This window comes from Condylura cristata, unplaced genomic scaffold, assembly GCF_000260355.1.
Source record: "Condylura cristata isolate star-nosed mole 26May11 unplaced genomic scaffold, ConCri1.0 scaffold00044, whole genome shotgun sequence".
Classification (NCBI taxonomy): domain Eukaryota; kingdom Metazoa; phylum Chordata; class Mammalia; order Eulipotyphla; family Talpidae; genus Condylura; species Condylura cristata.
The window spans coordinates 1,113,491-1,129,539 of NW_004567145.1; the positions used below are offsets into that span (position 1 = coordinate 1,113,491).

A 16,049-nucleotide genomic window follows, 5' to 3' on the forward strand; every position below is an offset into this window, starting at 1 on the left:
GGATGAAGGAACTGAGTCTGAGAGCAGTTGGACTTGACCTGGTCATCCCACACAGCTGGTAGCAGGCAGAACTAATATAACCCCCCTTCTGCCCTCCAGCTATGTGCCTTCTCCCCCACCTTCATCCAGTAGCTGCCCCTCTTTTCTATACTTTGGTGGGTGTCCTTGTGGCCTGCTGGCCAGTGAATGCACAAATTCCAGAAGGGGGAGGTATGATGGATGCAGGTGGAAGCCAGCGTGCCTGTTCAAACAAACAGCAACAAAACAGTCCATGTGTGCTGGGTTTATAGAAAAGAAAGTAAAGTGTTCTGTCAAGAACGACGACTGCTGTTACTAACTCTTCAGTGTACCACATTTCTGGGACCCTCACTGGTAGCCAACAGAGAAAATGCAGTGTGTTCTGCCATATACTTTGCAACTTATCATTTAATGTAGGTTTTTAAAAATATTCAGATACTGTGACCATCTTCAGGAAGTAAGAGTAAAAGGTGTTGATTCAGAAACTTTATAATGCAAGCCTTATGTGTTGGAGGTTTTATATAGAAAGGCAAGAAGTGAGGAAAAGGAAACTAAAGTACTCATTAGCCACAGATTCTTTACTGAGCACAGAACTAGACTCAAGATCCATGTGAGGTTCCAGAGCTGAGCCACGATTGCAAGGACTCTGGACTAGGGAGGGCAGAGCTGTTATAACCAAAGGAGGGGACCTGGCTTCTATAAGGGCATCCCAAGCTTAGGAGTGGGTAGGCCATGCAGGGTATAGAGTCCTGAGAAAAAGGAGTCCTAGATGAACAAGGGTGAGCAGGACTTAAGGAGGGGGAGGCCTGCTAGGATGAGGAGAACATGGTCAGAATTCAGTTAGGGAATAGTGAGATGGGCAGCTGAATGAAAGCCCTGCAAGGTCATTTACGTATGAAGTGTAGTTGATGGGGGTTGTTCTGGCATTTTTCTATAAAGTCTGTGCACTTAACTTTCTGAGTAGTATTGTCTGCTGAAAATGTCACTTTCATTGCTGACTAATCTGGGAGGAGTTTGTTTCATGGTCACAGTACAGGACTGTGAAAACTCTGGGTGTAGATGTCATCCGGTAAAGGAAGCCTGAAGATCACCAGCTTAGGTTCATGGGAAGGTTGGCTTGAAGGTATAGAACCCAGAGAAAAGCTCCCTTGGAACATGCAGGGTGAAAGATGGTGAGCTTGGATTTGGATGTGCTTGCTGAGCGCATGGAGAGAAGACAGAACAGAGGTAGCACATGTCCAGGATGCATTCCCACAGCCAGGAGGCCCAGACACATCTCTGCTTACAAATACTTTGTGTGCCCATCGATTTATGGCATTATATTGTGGAAATGTCAAATTCAGATCTGAACACAACACCATAAACGGCATGCCAGAGCCCCTGAAGTCTAGCCAGAAGACTAATGGGTTGGAAGAAAGTCTCCCAGCGGTGCTCCTCTGCTCTCTGTGGATCAGCCTTTAACCTGTCTGTGTTTTAGCTTCATGTTAGAAACAGCATACCTTTCTGGAGTGAACGGTAAGGGGATGTTAATTGTGATCTGTGTCTGATAAAGCCTGAAGCTCCCTAACTTAGAAAACAATTTAAGAGCAAATACCCACCTAGGAATATGGAAGAATTTCTAGAGCACTAGACTTGGTCCCTCCTCAGGATAGAGCTAGTTCTATGGCAGGGGTATAGAACATAGAACATAGAATATCCGGGGTGTTTGGACTCTGCTTGGCCAAGGTCCACTCCTTTCTTTCTTTGCTGTGTGGCTCAGTGTAGGGTAGAATGCCATCCTGTGGGATACTACATTTGAAAGCATTTCAAAGGTCATTGCAAATCATACACACATGATTAATAGGAATCTAATGATCTGACTGTGACTGAAAAACTAGCTTAATTTAAGAAATACAAATAAAAAGCAAACTAAACATATTTCTGAATTCTCCTGAAGATAAATATACATCTGTGTTCTCTCCAGAAAATCATCAGTGTCCTTCTTTAATTTGAAAGTAGAATAGGCTCTCTCACTCTGGTTTTGAAAATCCCAAGTATATTTTATTCTTTCCCTAAGGTGACTACAGCATCAGAAGTTTATAATTAGCTACACAATTAAATGAAAACCAAAAGTGTCATTGTGGGTCTTTAGTTTTCTTTCTAAAGTGTTCATCATCTCGGTGACCTAAGTAAGATTCAGAATCAGGTGATTTACATTTTATATGAAAATGTTAGTGACAATTCATAAATAAAATTTTCTATCAAATGCGTCATATTTGTTCCTGAGTAAAGGAATGTAATTTGGGAAATTTCAAAAATTTGGCAAGATGTATTAAATCTTTTCCTATCTGTATCCTTTTATAAAACAATGGCCTAAAACTTGGGTGGAATTTACTAAAGAAAGGGAAAGAAGGCTGAGAGTCATTCATAGGCACTTCTCTGCTCCATGGTAATTGTCTGAGGGCCAGGAGAGAGTCTGTACTCTCAGAGAGTCAGCACTGGCGGGGTAGGATGGCATGAGGCAGAATAGGTCGGACTTGATGAGGAGAGAGTTCCGCACTTCGCAGTCATGCAATTACCTATCCATACAAAAGAACATGTGAGCAAGTGAATCCTCATCAGTTCAGCTTGCCTAGAAGGAAATAAAATAACTCCACAACTGTTTTGTATTTTTTTTGCAATTTTTAGGGAATCAAATATTTAGAACCACACTTTTTTTTCAGAACCAAAATTTTAAAGTTATTTTAATTATACTAGGCAAAGAAATGATTCTCTTGGAAAGTGATTGTATTTAGTGTCTAGTGATATAATATTATTTATAGTAAATGTTAGTGTGTATAATAGAAAGCATTCTAATAAAATTACGTATTTCCGGGCTTACATTTTGGTTAACCAAGAAGTGTGTAAGTCAGTATTTGCTAGCGGTGACACAGTTTTTTTTTTGGTTTTGGGGGGGGGTTTAAATTTATTTATTTATTCGTACAGAACTGGGGTACAGGCCAGAGATGCGGAGGGTGAGAGGATTCACCAGAGACAGAGTGGGGTACAGAACAGGCAGATCTACGAAGTACACTGCTGAGGGGAGCAGCGGGCGGGTCAGGAGAGGTCTGCTGTACCATGTGGTCTCCTCTGGGGCAGGCGGGGATCGAACTCCTGCGGAAGTGGCTTAAGCTTCTTTGTGCTGTGCTTTAACCCGCTGCACCACCAGAGAGGGCCCAGGGTGACACAGTTTTTAGATTAATCATAGTCAGTACTGTTACTTTACCAACAAAAGTAACATGGCGTTCATTCTGTGGCATTCATCCCTACACTCAGAGGCCAGCTGTGGCCCATGCAGCTAAGGAGAGGTTAAGAAACTGACTTTAAGTCAAGTCTAGTGAAGCTCCAGATCAACAGGATCTTAGTATTAATGTAACTTAGAAATAGGATCCCATACTATATCACATATTATAATAGTTCTATTTTTAAAATGTAATACCTTAAAATATCTTTGTTACTTTCATTGTCTGGGATGGACCCTGTAACACAGCAACAGAGGCTGGAAAGTCCACAGAAAGGGTTAAAGCTCAGTAGAGACACCAGAGCTGCAAAGGTCACTGTGATTCAGGTTCACTTCATTGACAGCAAACCACTCAGCACCAGCACTCGCCCCCAAACAGCCAAATGACGACAGCACCATGCCGCCGCCTGCATGTGGTGTTCTTTTCCCTTAGAACAGTCAGGAAACATTATAAATGGAAAACAAAGGCCTTATAAGGAAATAATTAAGCTAGTAATTTCATGGAGTGGCTAGAAGTGTCTCCCAAATTACAGTTACCCAATATCCCAATATGATTTTTTTACATAAGGGCCTCATTAAATATTTTATTTATAAAAAGTCCTGTGCATTTTTTTATTTTTAAATATATTCATTACATCATCCTTCATTTTTGTATAATGTATGATTTCCCCATGAAATTCCCATCACCACTTCACCAGTGCACCATCATGATAGTCCTTTATGCTCTTCCCACTCTTGTCCTGGTCTTTCTCCCTCCTCCTCCTCTATATTTTAAAAAAGGTTTTCCACAGGAGAATAGTCTGTATTCGGAAAGTTTGGAAAATACCAGCATAAGTGAAATTTGGTAGGTCTGTTTCCTGCAAGATACCATAACCTTTACTCTGCTAATTCAGGGATTCATCCAACAACTTTCATTCAACAAGTACACTATGATTATAACTCTGAATCCCTGGATGCCACTCTGCCACTCTTGGAGGGAACCCCCTTGGTGGGGGGGGGGGGGGTGTGCACGTGTAGTATCTACTCTCCTAAAAAACAGACACACACTGCGAAATTCTGACCTATAAAAGAGAACAAGATCTAGGAGATTGAGGTGAAAGCAAGTATGAAAGCAAATGACAAAAAGACCCACAGAAATTGAGGTGGGGGAGACACAGATTTTTCCCCATTCATCGTATTGGATGAACATTTTCTGATCTTCTGTGAATGTTTTCTAAGAAAACGTTGAATAACAAGCATTGCCTCTGTTATCACCCATAGAGGATTCACTAGTGAAGACAAGTGTCCTCCCCTTGATGGTGATTGGGGGCTGCTGTGCCACTTTTACTGAAGGGTTTCTCACAGCTCTAGAAAGCTTTAAGCTACCAGACCTGCAATATTTCACACCCTCCAGACACTCCTTGCAATGTATTGCCTTGAGCTCTGGGGATTACAGATTTATGTCACTGTGATGCTTTTTCAGTTGACTCAGAGGGGCTTGCAGTCAGATTAGAAACTAAATAATAGTTTTGAGCAATAAGATATTTTTTTAAAATAATGCTTTCTTTTAAACTCTTAAGGTATCTCTCACGTGGAATCACAACCCAGCTTTCTTTTCCTTCTTTATTGCAGTTACATATGGGGCTGATGGCTTTAGGGATATTCATGCAATAATTCCCAAAGCTTTCTCTCGTAAGTATATGCTTTGCTTCTAGAAAAATGGAGGTGTGAATTCATCTCATGTTCAGCTTCCACAGTGTAAACATTGTGAATGTGTGTTTCTTCACTACCCTCCTTCATGCTTTAAGAGTGAAGTAGATGAGGCATTGACCATTCTGTTCATCAACCTTCTATCAGTGGCAGCACATGTTTAGTAACATAGGAGAGGGTTCTAGACTTTTGAAAGGTGTACTAAGGGTGTGCCTTGTGGTAGTGTGAAATAAGAGAATAGAACTAATGGTGCCAGCAATAGAGTAACAATGAAATTGTTACTGTAGTGATGCTGTTTAACAATCTTATTGCAATGATTATCTTCTTTTTATAGACTATGATGATAAAACAGCCAGGCAGTCTGTCACCACTAAACAACCTAGCATGCTTTGAAAATAAGTTTTAGAATTTTGTAGGACCGGAGAAAGACACATACTCTCTTTCTGTTGCTCTGAAGTATTAATTCCAGAATTGAGAAAAGAAAAATCACAGGCTTCAAGGCCACTAGTCCGTGGTGACTGCTGCCTGATCTTTTTCTTTTTTTTTGAAGATTTATTTTTCTTTCTTTTTTAAAGATCTATTTATTTTTGCATACAGAACTGGGGTACAGGCCAGAGGTGCAGGGGTGTTGAGAGGATTCACCAGAGACAGAGTGGGGAACAGAACAGGCAGATCGTCAAAGTTCACTGCTGAGGGGAGCAGCAGGCGGGTCAGGAGAGGTCTGCCTCACCACGTGGGTCACCTCCAGGGCAGGCGGGGATAGAACAGATGCTGAAGTGGCTTTAGCTTCTGAATGCTGTGCTTTAACCTGCTGCACCACCAGGGAGGACCCTCATTTAGTACTTCATCACAGGGGATCTTCCTGATCTGAACATTTAAACTCAAAGCAGCTGCTAATTTCATTTTTCTTTTTTAGGTATTGAAAGATGATAAATGATAGATAAGTTTGGGCAACATCCTTGAAATATTGTTGTAAGGAGTGCTTTTTAAAAAATGTAGAGGTAGTGGCCCTCCCTGGTGGCGCAGCGAGTTAAAGCACAGCACTGAGAATCTAAAGCCGCTTCTGCATGAGTTCAATTCCTGCCTGCCCCGGAGGTGACCACATGGTGTGGCAGACCTCTCCTGACCTGCCCACTGCTCCCCTCAGCAGTGTACTTCGTTGATCTGCCTGTTCTGTTCCCCACTCTGTCTCTGGTGAAGCCTCTCACCGCCCCTGAGCCTCTGGCCTGTACCCCAGTTCTGTATGCACAATAAATAAATCTTTAAAAAAAATGTACAGGTAGTTAAATTTTGAAGTGATTTAAGTTGGTAACCACCTTAGGACTTAAGACTTTAGAGTCTGTACTAGTCAGTTTTCTAGTACTATAAAGCAACACCAGAAAACAGGTCATGTCAGTGAATGCTGTAACAATTATTAGTACATGTGCCAGTAACAGTTAAAAATAGGTTTCTGACATCCTGGTTATCAAAACTCTGCTATTTAATGGGTTAAGTATATAACAACCTACATTGATTGTTGTTCTTGCATGTGAAAGTCATAAACATCTTTCTCTTACCAGTGATCCATTGATTCAACTTTAGAATGATAGCTTGATATATGTATCTCTATGGTGTATTTCTGTATGGGTTTATATGTGTATGTATGCTAATATGACTAAGACATAGAAATAATACTAATTTTGAGATGAGAAATCTCTTTGTTAAAGTATTGAGAAATCATTGCACTTAAGACTAAGAAGTACATTCTGAGGTATCTTTCCTTAAATCTAAAGAAAGTTTAAGCTCAAGTACATTGTCATGTTGAAACAAGTCCTTCGGTGAAGAATTCAGTACGTGAAAAAATGCTGCACACAAAAGCATGTTTCTTGGGTCTTTCATAAGATAGATGATATATGTTTTGGTATACTGCCTATCTATATAGTTACATGAATGGTTATTAATATCTCCTCCCACCACTGCATACCCAAATGATTGTTGATAAGACTTTGCCACCTAATGGCAACCAAACTGTTCTGAGCCAACATCACCACCTCGTGGCCATAGTGGAGAATTGCCCTCCTTACCACTCAGCAATTTTTTCATCTTGAAAATGAACCAACCACCTTTTATATTCCCAGTGTTCATATCTAGTTACTTGAGGAAAATGTACATATGTTTGTAATTCATTTGTTTTTCACACTCTCCCTCTTTCCTCTCTCTGATTTCACTCCACTTAAAGGCCTAAAATATCAAACAAGGATAAAAATATATCTGATCATGTATTTTGACAAGAAAAAAAATATTTTAATTGAATAAACTATAATATATTAACCTATAAAATACTTAAAAGTTTCAAAGACTCTTCTGGAGTCAACATGAAAATATCTTAATCACTCTTCTTCACCTCAAAATTTTATTCTCCTTATTCAAGACATGTATCCAGTATCTTTATTCCATTTGATTTTACTTTCTAGTCACCAGTGCTACAGGAATATTACTGCCTCTTTTTTTTCCTCATTGAAAATATTAGACATTTCTAGTTTATATGGGCCAAACTCATATCACTGTGACAAATTCAGAGTATTTTCCCAATAGGTTAATGCAATCTGAGAAAATTTATTTTATCAGTAAATATAAAGACACTTTGTAAAAAAGGAAAGGAAAATGAAGAGGAAACAAAACCCATTTATAAGGTGGGGACTGCCAGTACACATTATACCTATGCATTAAAATGTTTTAATCATTCATGAGCACATGCAGTGCTTGGCAGCCAACTGAGACCCTTGGCCCACTGGCCTCTAAGTAACCTTCATTCTCCATATTCATCAGTGATAAGTTGACTTCTATATGCTGAAGTCAACCTTCTGGTGTTGGGGGTCTCTCTAGGACAGTTGTGTTACCAACAACATCAAATCCCAATAAAGTATGAATCAGATGTTAACTTTTTGTCATTTTAGATAGTACCTGAGAAGTATAGCAGCTTTTGAGTCTGGATTAGAAGACATCCACTCTTAACATAAGCTGCATGTACTAAATAATACAATTGGGCTCCTGTCCATTAACTCTCAGCAGTCAATGAAAGAGCAGTGGGGCAGAGCCGAGTGTCGGAGTAACAAAACACACAGGCTCCACTTCATGTTCTATATTTAATCAGTTCAATTCAGAACCTTACTGAGTTCAACATTTTTCTAAGTGGTGGGGGCATGAAGTTACAAAATATTTATAAGTATCCCTGTACTTAAGGAGAGTATAACTTATCATAAAAGCAATATCACAATGAGGCAAGTCCTGCTGCAATGCAATGGAGATCTAGTTGTTTAGGAATTTGGAGAAGGCTCCACACAGTCCACATGATACTTTGATTCATCTGTGGGATGGACCAATGTCCAATAAATACAAATTAAAAAGAGACTTAATAGTTCATAAAATTGATGTTTGGCTGGGTCCAATCTGTACTATTCAAGGAGAGGACATTCTCAACAGAAGAAAACAAGAGTCTTGCACATCCCTTTGGGTGGGGTGTTCAAATATGAAATTGCCGTGAAATGAACAGCTTCAGTGAGTTCCCACCACCCATTCTTGAACTCCATCATTAGTTGAGGCAACCACTGGAGCTATTGCTTTCACAGCCCTGTGCAATTCAAAGTAACAGACCCACAAGCATACAAACATATTGAGCCTGCCCTGACAAGAGTGCATATCCCACACATCACACAGGAAACTCTACTGGACACTTACCTCCATAGAGAAAGAGGCAGAGATGCAGGGCCAGGTCCCCCAGTCAAGTGCCACTTGAGTAGGAGGAAGCATGCAAACTGAGTAGCCACAGTGATATGGGATAGTTTTTCCATACCTTTTTCAGAAACCTATAACAACAGGATCCTGGATTTGGTTCTCTGAACTTTGCCACTTCTAGTTCTAACATACCTACATGAACCTGTATCTGCAGTTCCGTGGGAATTTATGAGGCTTGTGCAATTTTGAGCACCCTCCCCCTTTTTGTGGCTCTATTGCAGTCCTCAGAGAAAATATCACAGGCACAATTTTGACAAAGTCCTGCCCTTGAAAACCAGTAGTCAAATAAATGACGGTTATCAAGTCTTCAGGTGTGAGGACCTGTGGTGTTCAAGTGACCACTGTCTGTCCCGTATTTTCCCATAATCTGCCTCCGTCCCTGCCATCCTGACATGGCTTGACCTCTGCAAAACTGTTGTTGTGCTAGAGGACTAGATGTCAGAAACCTCAGCTGTCCCCTACTGTCCTGCTCTTTCTTCTGTTCCCCTCTACACAAGCCACATAAAGCATGTGGAAAGATTGAAAAACTACCCTCCTTATTAATGACGAACAAGTGAGAGTTTCTGGCAGGTGGCTGTTTCCATACATGGACTTGTGTCTTTTGGAAAACAAGAGTTCACTAACAGATAGCTGTGAATTTATGAAATGAATCAAGTGAAAGGACATACTGAGGGGATTATGCCCATGCTGCTCATCTATGTGGGTTCCTTCTCTTGCCCCAGGGGTCCCCAGTCTGTTCCCTGTGTTGTAGTCCTGTGTCACTTCCAGTGGTTGAGGACTTGCCACACAGCAGTAATTCATTCCTCCATGTTTAAGAATGCCACAACCTCACTCTGAAAACCACAAGATGGATGATGAAAAATAATCTTCAATGATGAAGTTCAGAGATCATCAGTGCTTCCAGAGCATTCCAGTACAGAACCCAGTGAATAGTTATGCTGTAGGAAATTAGCTTCCATTCAGACATACCAAAACCATGCCCACAGTTCAGAGAGTGTCCTGGCCAGATGGCACACCAACATTCCTTCCTCACTTGTCTCTTATACTCGTGGGCCAGCAGGATTTGCCCTCTTATCCCAGGTTCTAGGAGAAGTTTCAGAAGGCCACTGAGAAGTAGTGACCTTCTGAGTCTGGTCTTTGAAACCTTGTGGGAAGCACATTTAGAGAATCCCCCTCTACCTGGTTCCCCAAAATGCTCTTGCATGATCTAGGACCTCATGGAAAGAGGCACTCTCTTACTTCTGGGGTCTCAGAGTCCACAATGAGGACTGTGACTCATGTTCCAGCTCATTATTGCACTCACTCGTTTGTAAATTTGTTGTCCAGCGAGTGAATGGGAATGTCCTCGCAGTATAGCAGTTAGGCATGCAGGTGTTGGAACAGGCTGCCAGTTGGCCACTGTGTGAACCTTAGGCAAGATCTTCAACCTCTCTATGCCTGAGATTCCCCATCTGTCAAGAAAATAGGAGTTCCTCCCTTATAGAGGTGTGGAGAGCCCTGAATACCATGGTGTGAGTAAAGTGTGAGTAAAGTGCTATGTGCCTACCCTGGTTACATGCCATGAATGTTACTAAGGTGAGCTGAGCACGCTCCGTGTGTGGCGCTGCCAGGTGCACTTCCTCTTGCCATGCCAACTCACTGTCCTGAGCTAACTTCTCACTAAATCTTCGCTAAATGCTGACCACTAATTCCTTACTGTTAGGCCAAGTTTTATGGTTTTACAGATCCCATTTCATAGGTGTGGAAACTAAGTCACAGAGGAGTTAGGTGTGGAGCCAAGATTCTAAACCAGAATCTCTGATCCAAGAATCTCAACTCTACACTTCCAAATCAAAAAGAATGCATTGAATAAAAATAAAGCGTTACTAATTTATTTTTGAAAGCAGTTATCCTCAGACTTCACTGGACATCAACATTCCCTGAAGAGCTAAACCAATCCAGCCCATCCCATAGTATATAGTTTAGTGGGTCTTCTGTAGTAGAGTTTGCTTTTCTAACCAGTTCTCTGTGCTATTGATGCTACAGGTCCAGGGATCACATTTGAGAGCCACCAATTCAAAACATTGATCAAGCATTTTGTAGTGGTGACTGTCATCTGTCTCACTGATGATCTTACTTGGTAGAATATCCCTGTCCACCTTAACCTGTAGAAACCATGATGAAAGTGATGGCTGTCAGCATCACTGCTGTTGCCATAGTTGGATTTGTCCATTCACCCTCAGTTGGTATTTCAGAGGAATGCAAGCTAGAATCTCTTATTTTCTCCACCAAGAAAAAATATATCAATGACATAAATAATTACCCTCAGTGTGACTTAAAGGAAATAGTAAGTCAGAGTACATGGTGGCCATTGACACTTTCAACACCAGCCCTTCACCTCCCACATGTCCTTCTTTTAGAAAAGTTGTTCTAGATCTCTTGCATTCATATACTACCACAGTCTACTCTCTAGCAGGTGGAAGGAATGTGATAAATCATACAGCAAATCATTGTTAGGACACTGGTTTCATTATCATTGCAAAATGAAAAGGTGCTAGAATGAGCATGTAACAAAGAAACAGAAACATTTCAAGAAATCTGTGATGAGACATCTAAGTATATGTCTGCTGAGTGTTGTCCCCAGATTCATTAATACATGAAAAACAGGAAGTGCTCATTGTAAGAGAAGTTGTCAGGTTTGAGAACCACTTACAAGGGATGTTGCCATATATGGCCACACGGCCCAGCCCGGGAGTTGGGTTATATAGGCAGTGCCCACCTCTGGTGTGAGACTGTCACCTGGAGGACAGGGGGGCAGGTTCCACCTGCAGTCACTCCAGAGACACCATAAGCCTATAGCTGAGCAGCCAGTGACTGTTCCCTGTGCGGAGCAGAGGCCCCTCACGCCAACATGAGCTTTTATAAATAGCACCCTCATGCATTCTCAGACATTGCCTCCTGGACCTATGCAGAGCCAGGCAACTTGTCCCAAGCCTGCCGTACCTCCCACACATGCCCTCAAAGCCCAGGTAGCCTCCACATCTCAATCTAGGTCTCTGTCCCCGGGGTATAAATTTCTGGTCAGGGGCTCTTCACTTGTACTTGGTTGTCTTTTTGCTGCTGTGCTGTTTTGCTTTTTTTTTTTTTTTTTTTTTTTTGCATGACACTGAGTGGCACCCTGTATTGTTTCTTTCAGCCAGTAATGTTAAAGTAGAGACTCAGAGTGATGAAGAGAATGGGCGTGCCTGTGAAATGAATGGGGAAGAATGTGCAGAGGATTTACGAATGCTTGATGCCTCAGGAGAGAAAATGAATGGCTCCCACAGTGGCCAAGGCAGCAAAGCTTTGTCAGGAGCTGGAGGCATCCGACTTCCTAACGGCAAACTAAAGTGTGATATCTGTGGGATAATTTGCATCGGTCCCAATGTGCTCATGGTCCACAAAAGAAGCCACACTGGTAAGGCCTGGCGTAGTTCCCCCTTTAGTGGACTGGAAAAGTTTGTGGGGTGTTGCAGCAGGTAAATATTGTGTCTTAGTTGATGTTCTGAGCATGTTTCAGGAGAACTTAGCAGTACAGCAGTGATTCCAAGTCCTAGTTAAGTATAGAGTGCTTATTCTAGAACAACATAGAAAAAAAAAAGACATTTTAAATGCACCAGTTCAGCCTTAAAGATTAAAGCAATAGACAGAAAGGAAAAGGCAACAGCCTCATATGCGAATCCTCTCCAGGCCTGCGGTCCAGCATCAGTAGATGGTATGCGCTTGGTGGATTTCCCTTCAGGAAGTAAAATAAAAGAAACACAACAAGAGATCTGTACTAGACAATGTGATCCTCACGTTCTCCATCGGGAAAGCCTGAGTAAAACATGTATTTTTTTTTGTATTCAAACTATCAAGGATTGATTTTTAGAAACATAAATAAATGATGGAGTGACAGCAAAATTTAGTCTTGTGGAAAGAATTTAAGTCAGCTTTCACATTAAACAAGATTATTTAACTACTACTAGTTTTCATCTCCATTGGCATAGAATTTAATACCAAAACCCTTGTCTTTTTTGGAAAGTATACCAGGGGTTTGGGAAATTTAAAAGAATATCCTCCCTGAAAGTAAAGGAGTGAGGACAACCCGGTGTCTGATGATGATGGTCAGACAGTACTCTCACGTCGGAGGCAGCGTGGGGAATGGACACTTACTTCTGCCACCCCATGTATTTGGTCCTGACTATTGACCAATCACAGACTTTCCACCAGAACTATTGAGTCACTGCCACTGGCACTAGACAGCCTTTGAAGTGAAATATTAATGAGATGCATTTTACCTTTAAATATATGTATGAGGAATTGAACTACAGCTTTACTCTTCTGCCTAGCAGTGAACAAAACAATAAATTCATTGAGACTTTGAACATAGCACATAGAAACCTTGAGCCATCACTCTCTGGAGAGTGGCCTGGGAGTCACAATAAACCTGGTGTCTGCCACCACACCTCACAGGAGGGAGAAACAAGATGGATATCACACTGTGACCTTTTGTAAGATGTCTCAGGAAAGGGACAGCGAAGATTTGAAAATCACAGCCCTCTGTCATTCTTACATGAGGCCAAACAGATACATGGTTATCAAAGATTATAAATCAGAGATTCAGAAAATTTGTTGAGCTTTTAAAAACTGGCTGTTGGGGAATGCAGATCTTTGTGGAACTGTAATTTTTATGTTTGAATAAGACCAGTTTCCAAAATTATCCAATACATCTGGAAAACCGTAAAATTAATTTTCAGTAAAAATTTTATTTCTCACTTACAAAATTAAGCAAGTTTTGCTTCTCCTAACGTGCCCCCTCTTCATCCTAAAGTCATCCAGTGAAATAGACCCTTCACATCCAGCCCTCAGGAAAGCTGCAAGAGAATAGTTACAGTCTCCCCTTCCATAATGAGGTGGAAATTAAAATGAAGGTAGGATACCTTGTGATGGACACTTAACAGAATATGCCAGGACCCATGTTAATACATTCCTGATGGAGGAAAAGACCTCATAAATGAATTACTTTCCTGCTAATTCATGTAAAGCCTGACTATACAGAGAAAATTCTCTTAAATAAATATTTGATAAATGAATCAAATTCTGGCATACTAAATTGCCAAAATATAATGACTCCCTGCTCTGATAAAAAAGAATAATTACATTTAATGAATAAACCTGCGAAGCACAGATATGCAGAGTGAAACCTGCGGTTTGCTGCCCACTTGTCCCCACAAATAGCAGCCAATATGTTGAGTCCTTCATTTGCAGAGCTAGTAAATTGCAGAAATAAGGACCTGCCTTGATGTTTATCTTTTAGAAAACAAAATACTTAAAACAATGAACTCACAGGTTGTCTTCCTAACATATATTCACTTGCATAAATAGAAAGGGCCATAGGGAGAAAGAGACCATTAGCCACCAGGGTTAAATAATTGGACATGAGAGAAAGATTTCAGTTTCCTGGGATCTGAGTGGAAGAGGTTAGGAAAGGCATATTTTGTTTATCTACCAACCTCACCCTGAATTCTCTAAGTTTAAAATGGTTCTACAGCAGTACTTCCCCACACTTTAAAGGGCAAATATGTCACTTAAGGCTCCTATGGAAATGCCGATTCTAATGCAGAGGGATCCAAGCACCAGCTGATGGCAGGACACATGGTCGAGTAACCAACTGTCTAACAGCGTCACTGAAGAGTGCTCTTCAGCTGACTTCTCCCTGTTGACAGAGCTTACTCCTGCAAGTTTCCAAGGGAGGTGGGTGCCCACGCTTGCCTCTACCACTGCTCATGTCAGCATCCTGATGAGGGGCCATCAATACCATTTCCTTATTGGCTCATTGACACCACCACTCTCCTAACTTTGCTGTTTAATTTCATACTTGAACTCAAGGGTAACAGTAATGCTGTCCCCGTCAATTTAATATAAGATTCAGAGGGGAGAGTGTATGAAAGAAGCTTGAAATGCAAGAAAAACCCCACCCTGCAAATATGCAGCATTAATGTTCTAAGAGACAGGATTTTTTAAAATAAAGTGTCTAAATTATGGTCATTCTGTAGAGTTCTGCACCTGCTCTGTGCAGGGCACAGACACCTTTGGTCAAAAGCAGCGTCATGGAATATTATGTTCATTGTGCTCTTTCTCCAAGGTACAGTTTCAACAGGCCCAGGCCAGTTCTTGCAATTCTGGTATTTGTTTAAATTCATCTTCTTCTGAAAACTCACAAATGTTATGATATGGACATCCCTGGAGATTTACTTTTTTACTCAATTAAGTTATTAAAAGGGATTCAAATATTCTTAAAGAGCCCTCCTGAAACAACTGATTTGTAGTCACTGGGATTAAAAACTAAAATCTTGAATGAATGATAGTTAAAGTTCTTATGCCACTTAAATAAAAGGAAATAGATAGTTGGTAAAACTTGATCTTACTTAGTCACAATAAACAAGCCATTGACCTGCAGGAAGCAAACAACTGACCAACAGAAAAACCCAGATAGCATGGTCTGGGTCCGTCCTCAGCTCCAGACTGAGCACTCTTTCCCACAGACCTCCCTGAAAGGAAACCCCCTTGATTGGAGCTCTGTTGTCACTTCAGCGAGTGCTCTCCTCCAGTTCCCTTGGTCTGTGTTACTTATTCAGAAACAAACAAACAAAAATTCCAAGAACACTTGCTTGCTGCATTCAAACACCAGCACAGCAGGACACCCCAACTGTTGACTCAAGTTAGAGGACGGACTTCACTCTCGAAACAGCCATCTTTCTCTCTTTCATAGCCAGTTCTTCAAGAGGGGAAGGGAGACATGACTGTAACGAATTGTCCCCTCATGACTATTGCAGAGACATTGTCTGGACTGCAAGTTCCCACCTGGGTTTTTCCGCCAGACCCCTGGCCTCGGAGAAAGAGGGGAGCCCAGCTCTCCCAGTGTAGGGCTGTCACTCTAGATTTGAGTCAGAGCAGTACACATTTGTGTCACTAGGCGTGTCCCACATCCTTACCATAAACATTCTTACGGTGTGAGTTTGTCCATCTGACCCACCATTTTGCAGTTTAACCTGTGAAAGGGAGAGAGTCTTATCGGACACACACCAGAGCTTTGCACACACAGTCTCTGCTCTACTTTTCGTTTCTCTTGGTCCCATAGAATTAAAAAGTGCATGGAGATTTCAACTGAGATGAAAACATGCACAAAATGAAGAATGATGTAAAAAATAAATAAATTATTAAAAAAAAAAAGCCATGTGAGCCATGAAGGCACAGTGCTTCTACTATACAATTAAAAGATCTGTTCAGACTCTGACAAAGATGACTA

At 41.2% G+C, this 16,049-nt stretch overlaps 1 protein-coding gene across 2 annotated transcripts in view; it reads left to right on the forward strand.

Moving 5' to 3' along the window:
- IKZF1 (IKAROS family zinc finger 1 (Ikaros)) overlaps positions 1-16,049 on the forward strand; it is a 90,288-nt gene that overhangs the window by 52,040 nt on the left and 22,199 nt on the right. Inside the window, exon 4 of one of the 2 annotated variants that reach the window (XM_012733959.1) lies at positions 4,889-4,971. In XM_012733959.1, the coding sequence (XP_012589413.1) occupies positions 4,889-4,971 (83 nt within the window). Of the gene's footprint in view, positions 1-4,888; positions 4,972-11,915; positions 12,177-16,049 lie in introns of those variants that run through there. The other variant, XM_004694490.2, reaches the window with a different exon arrangement.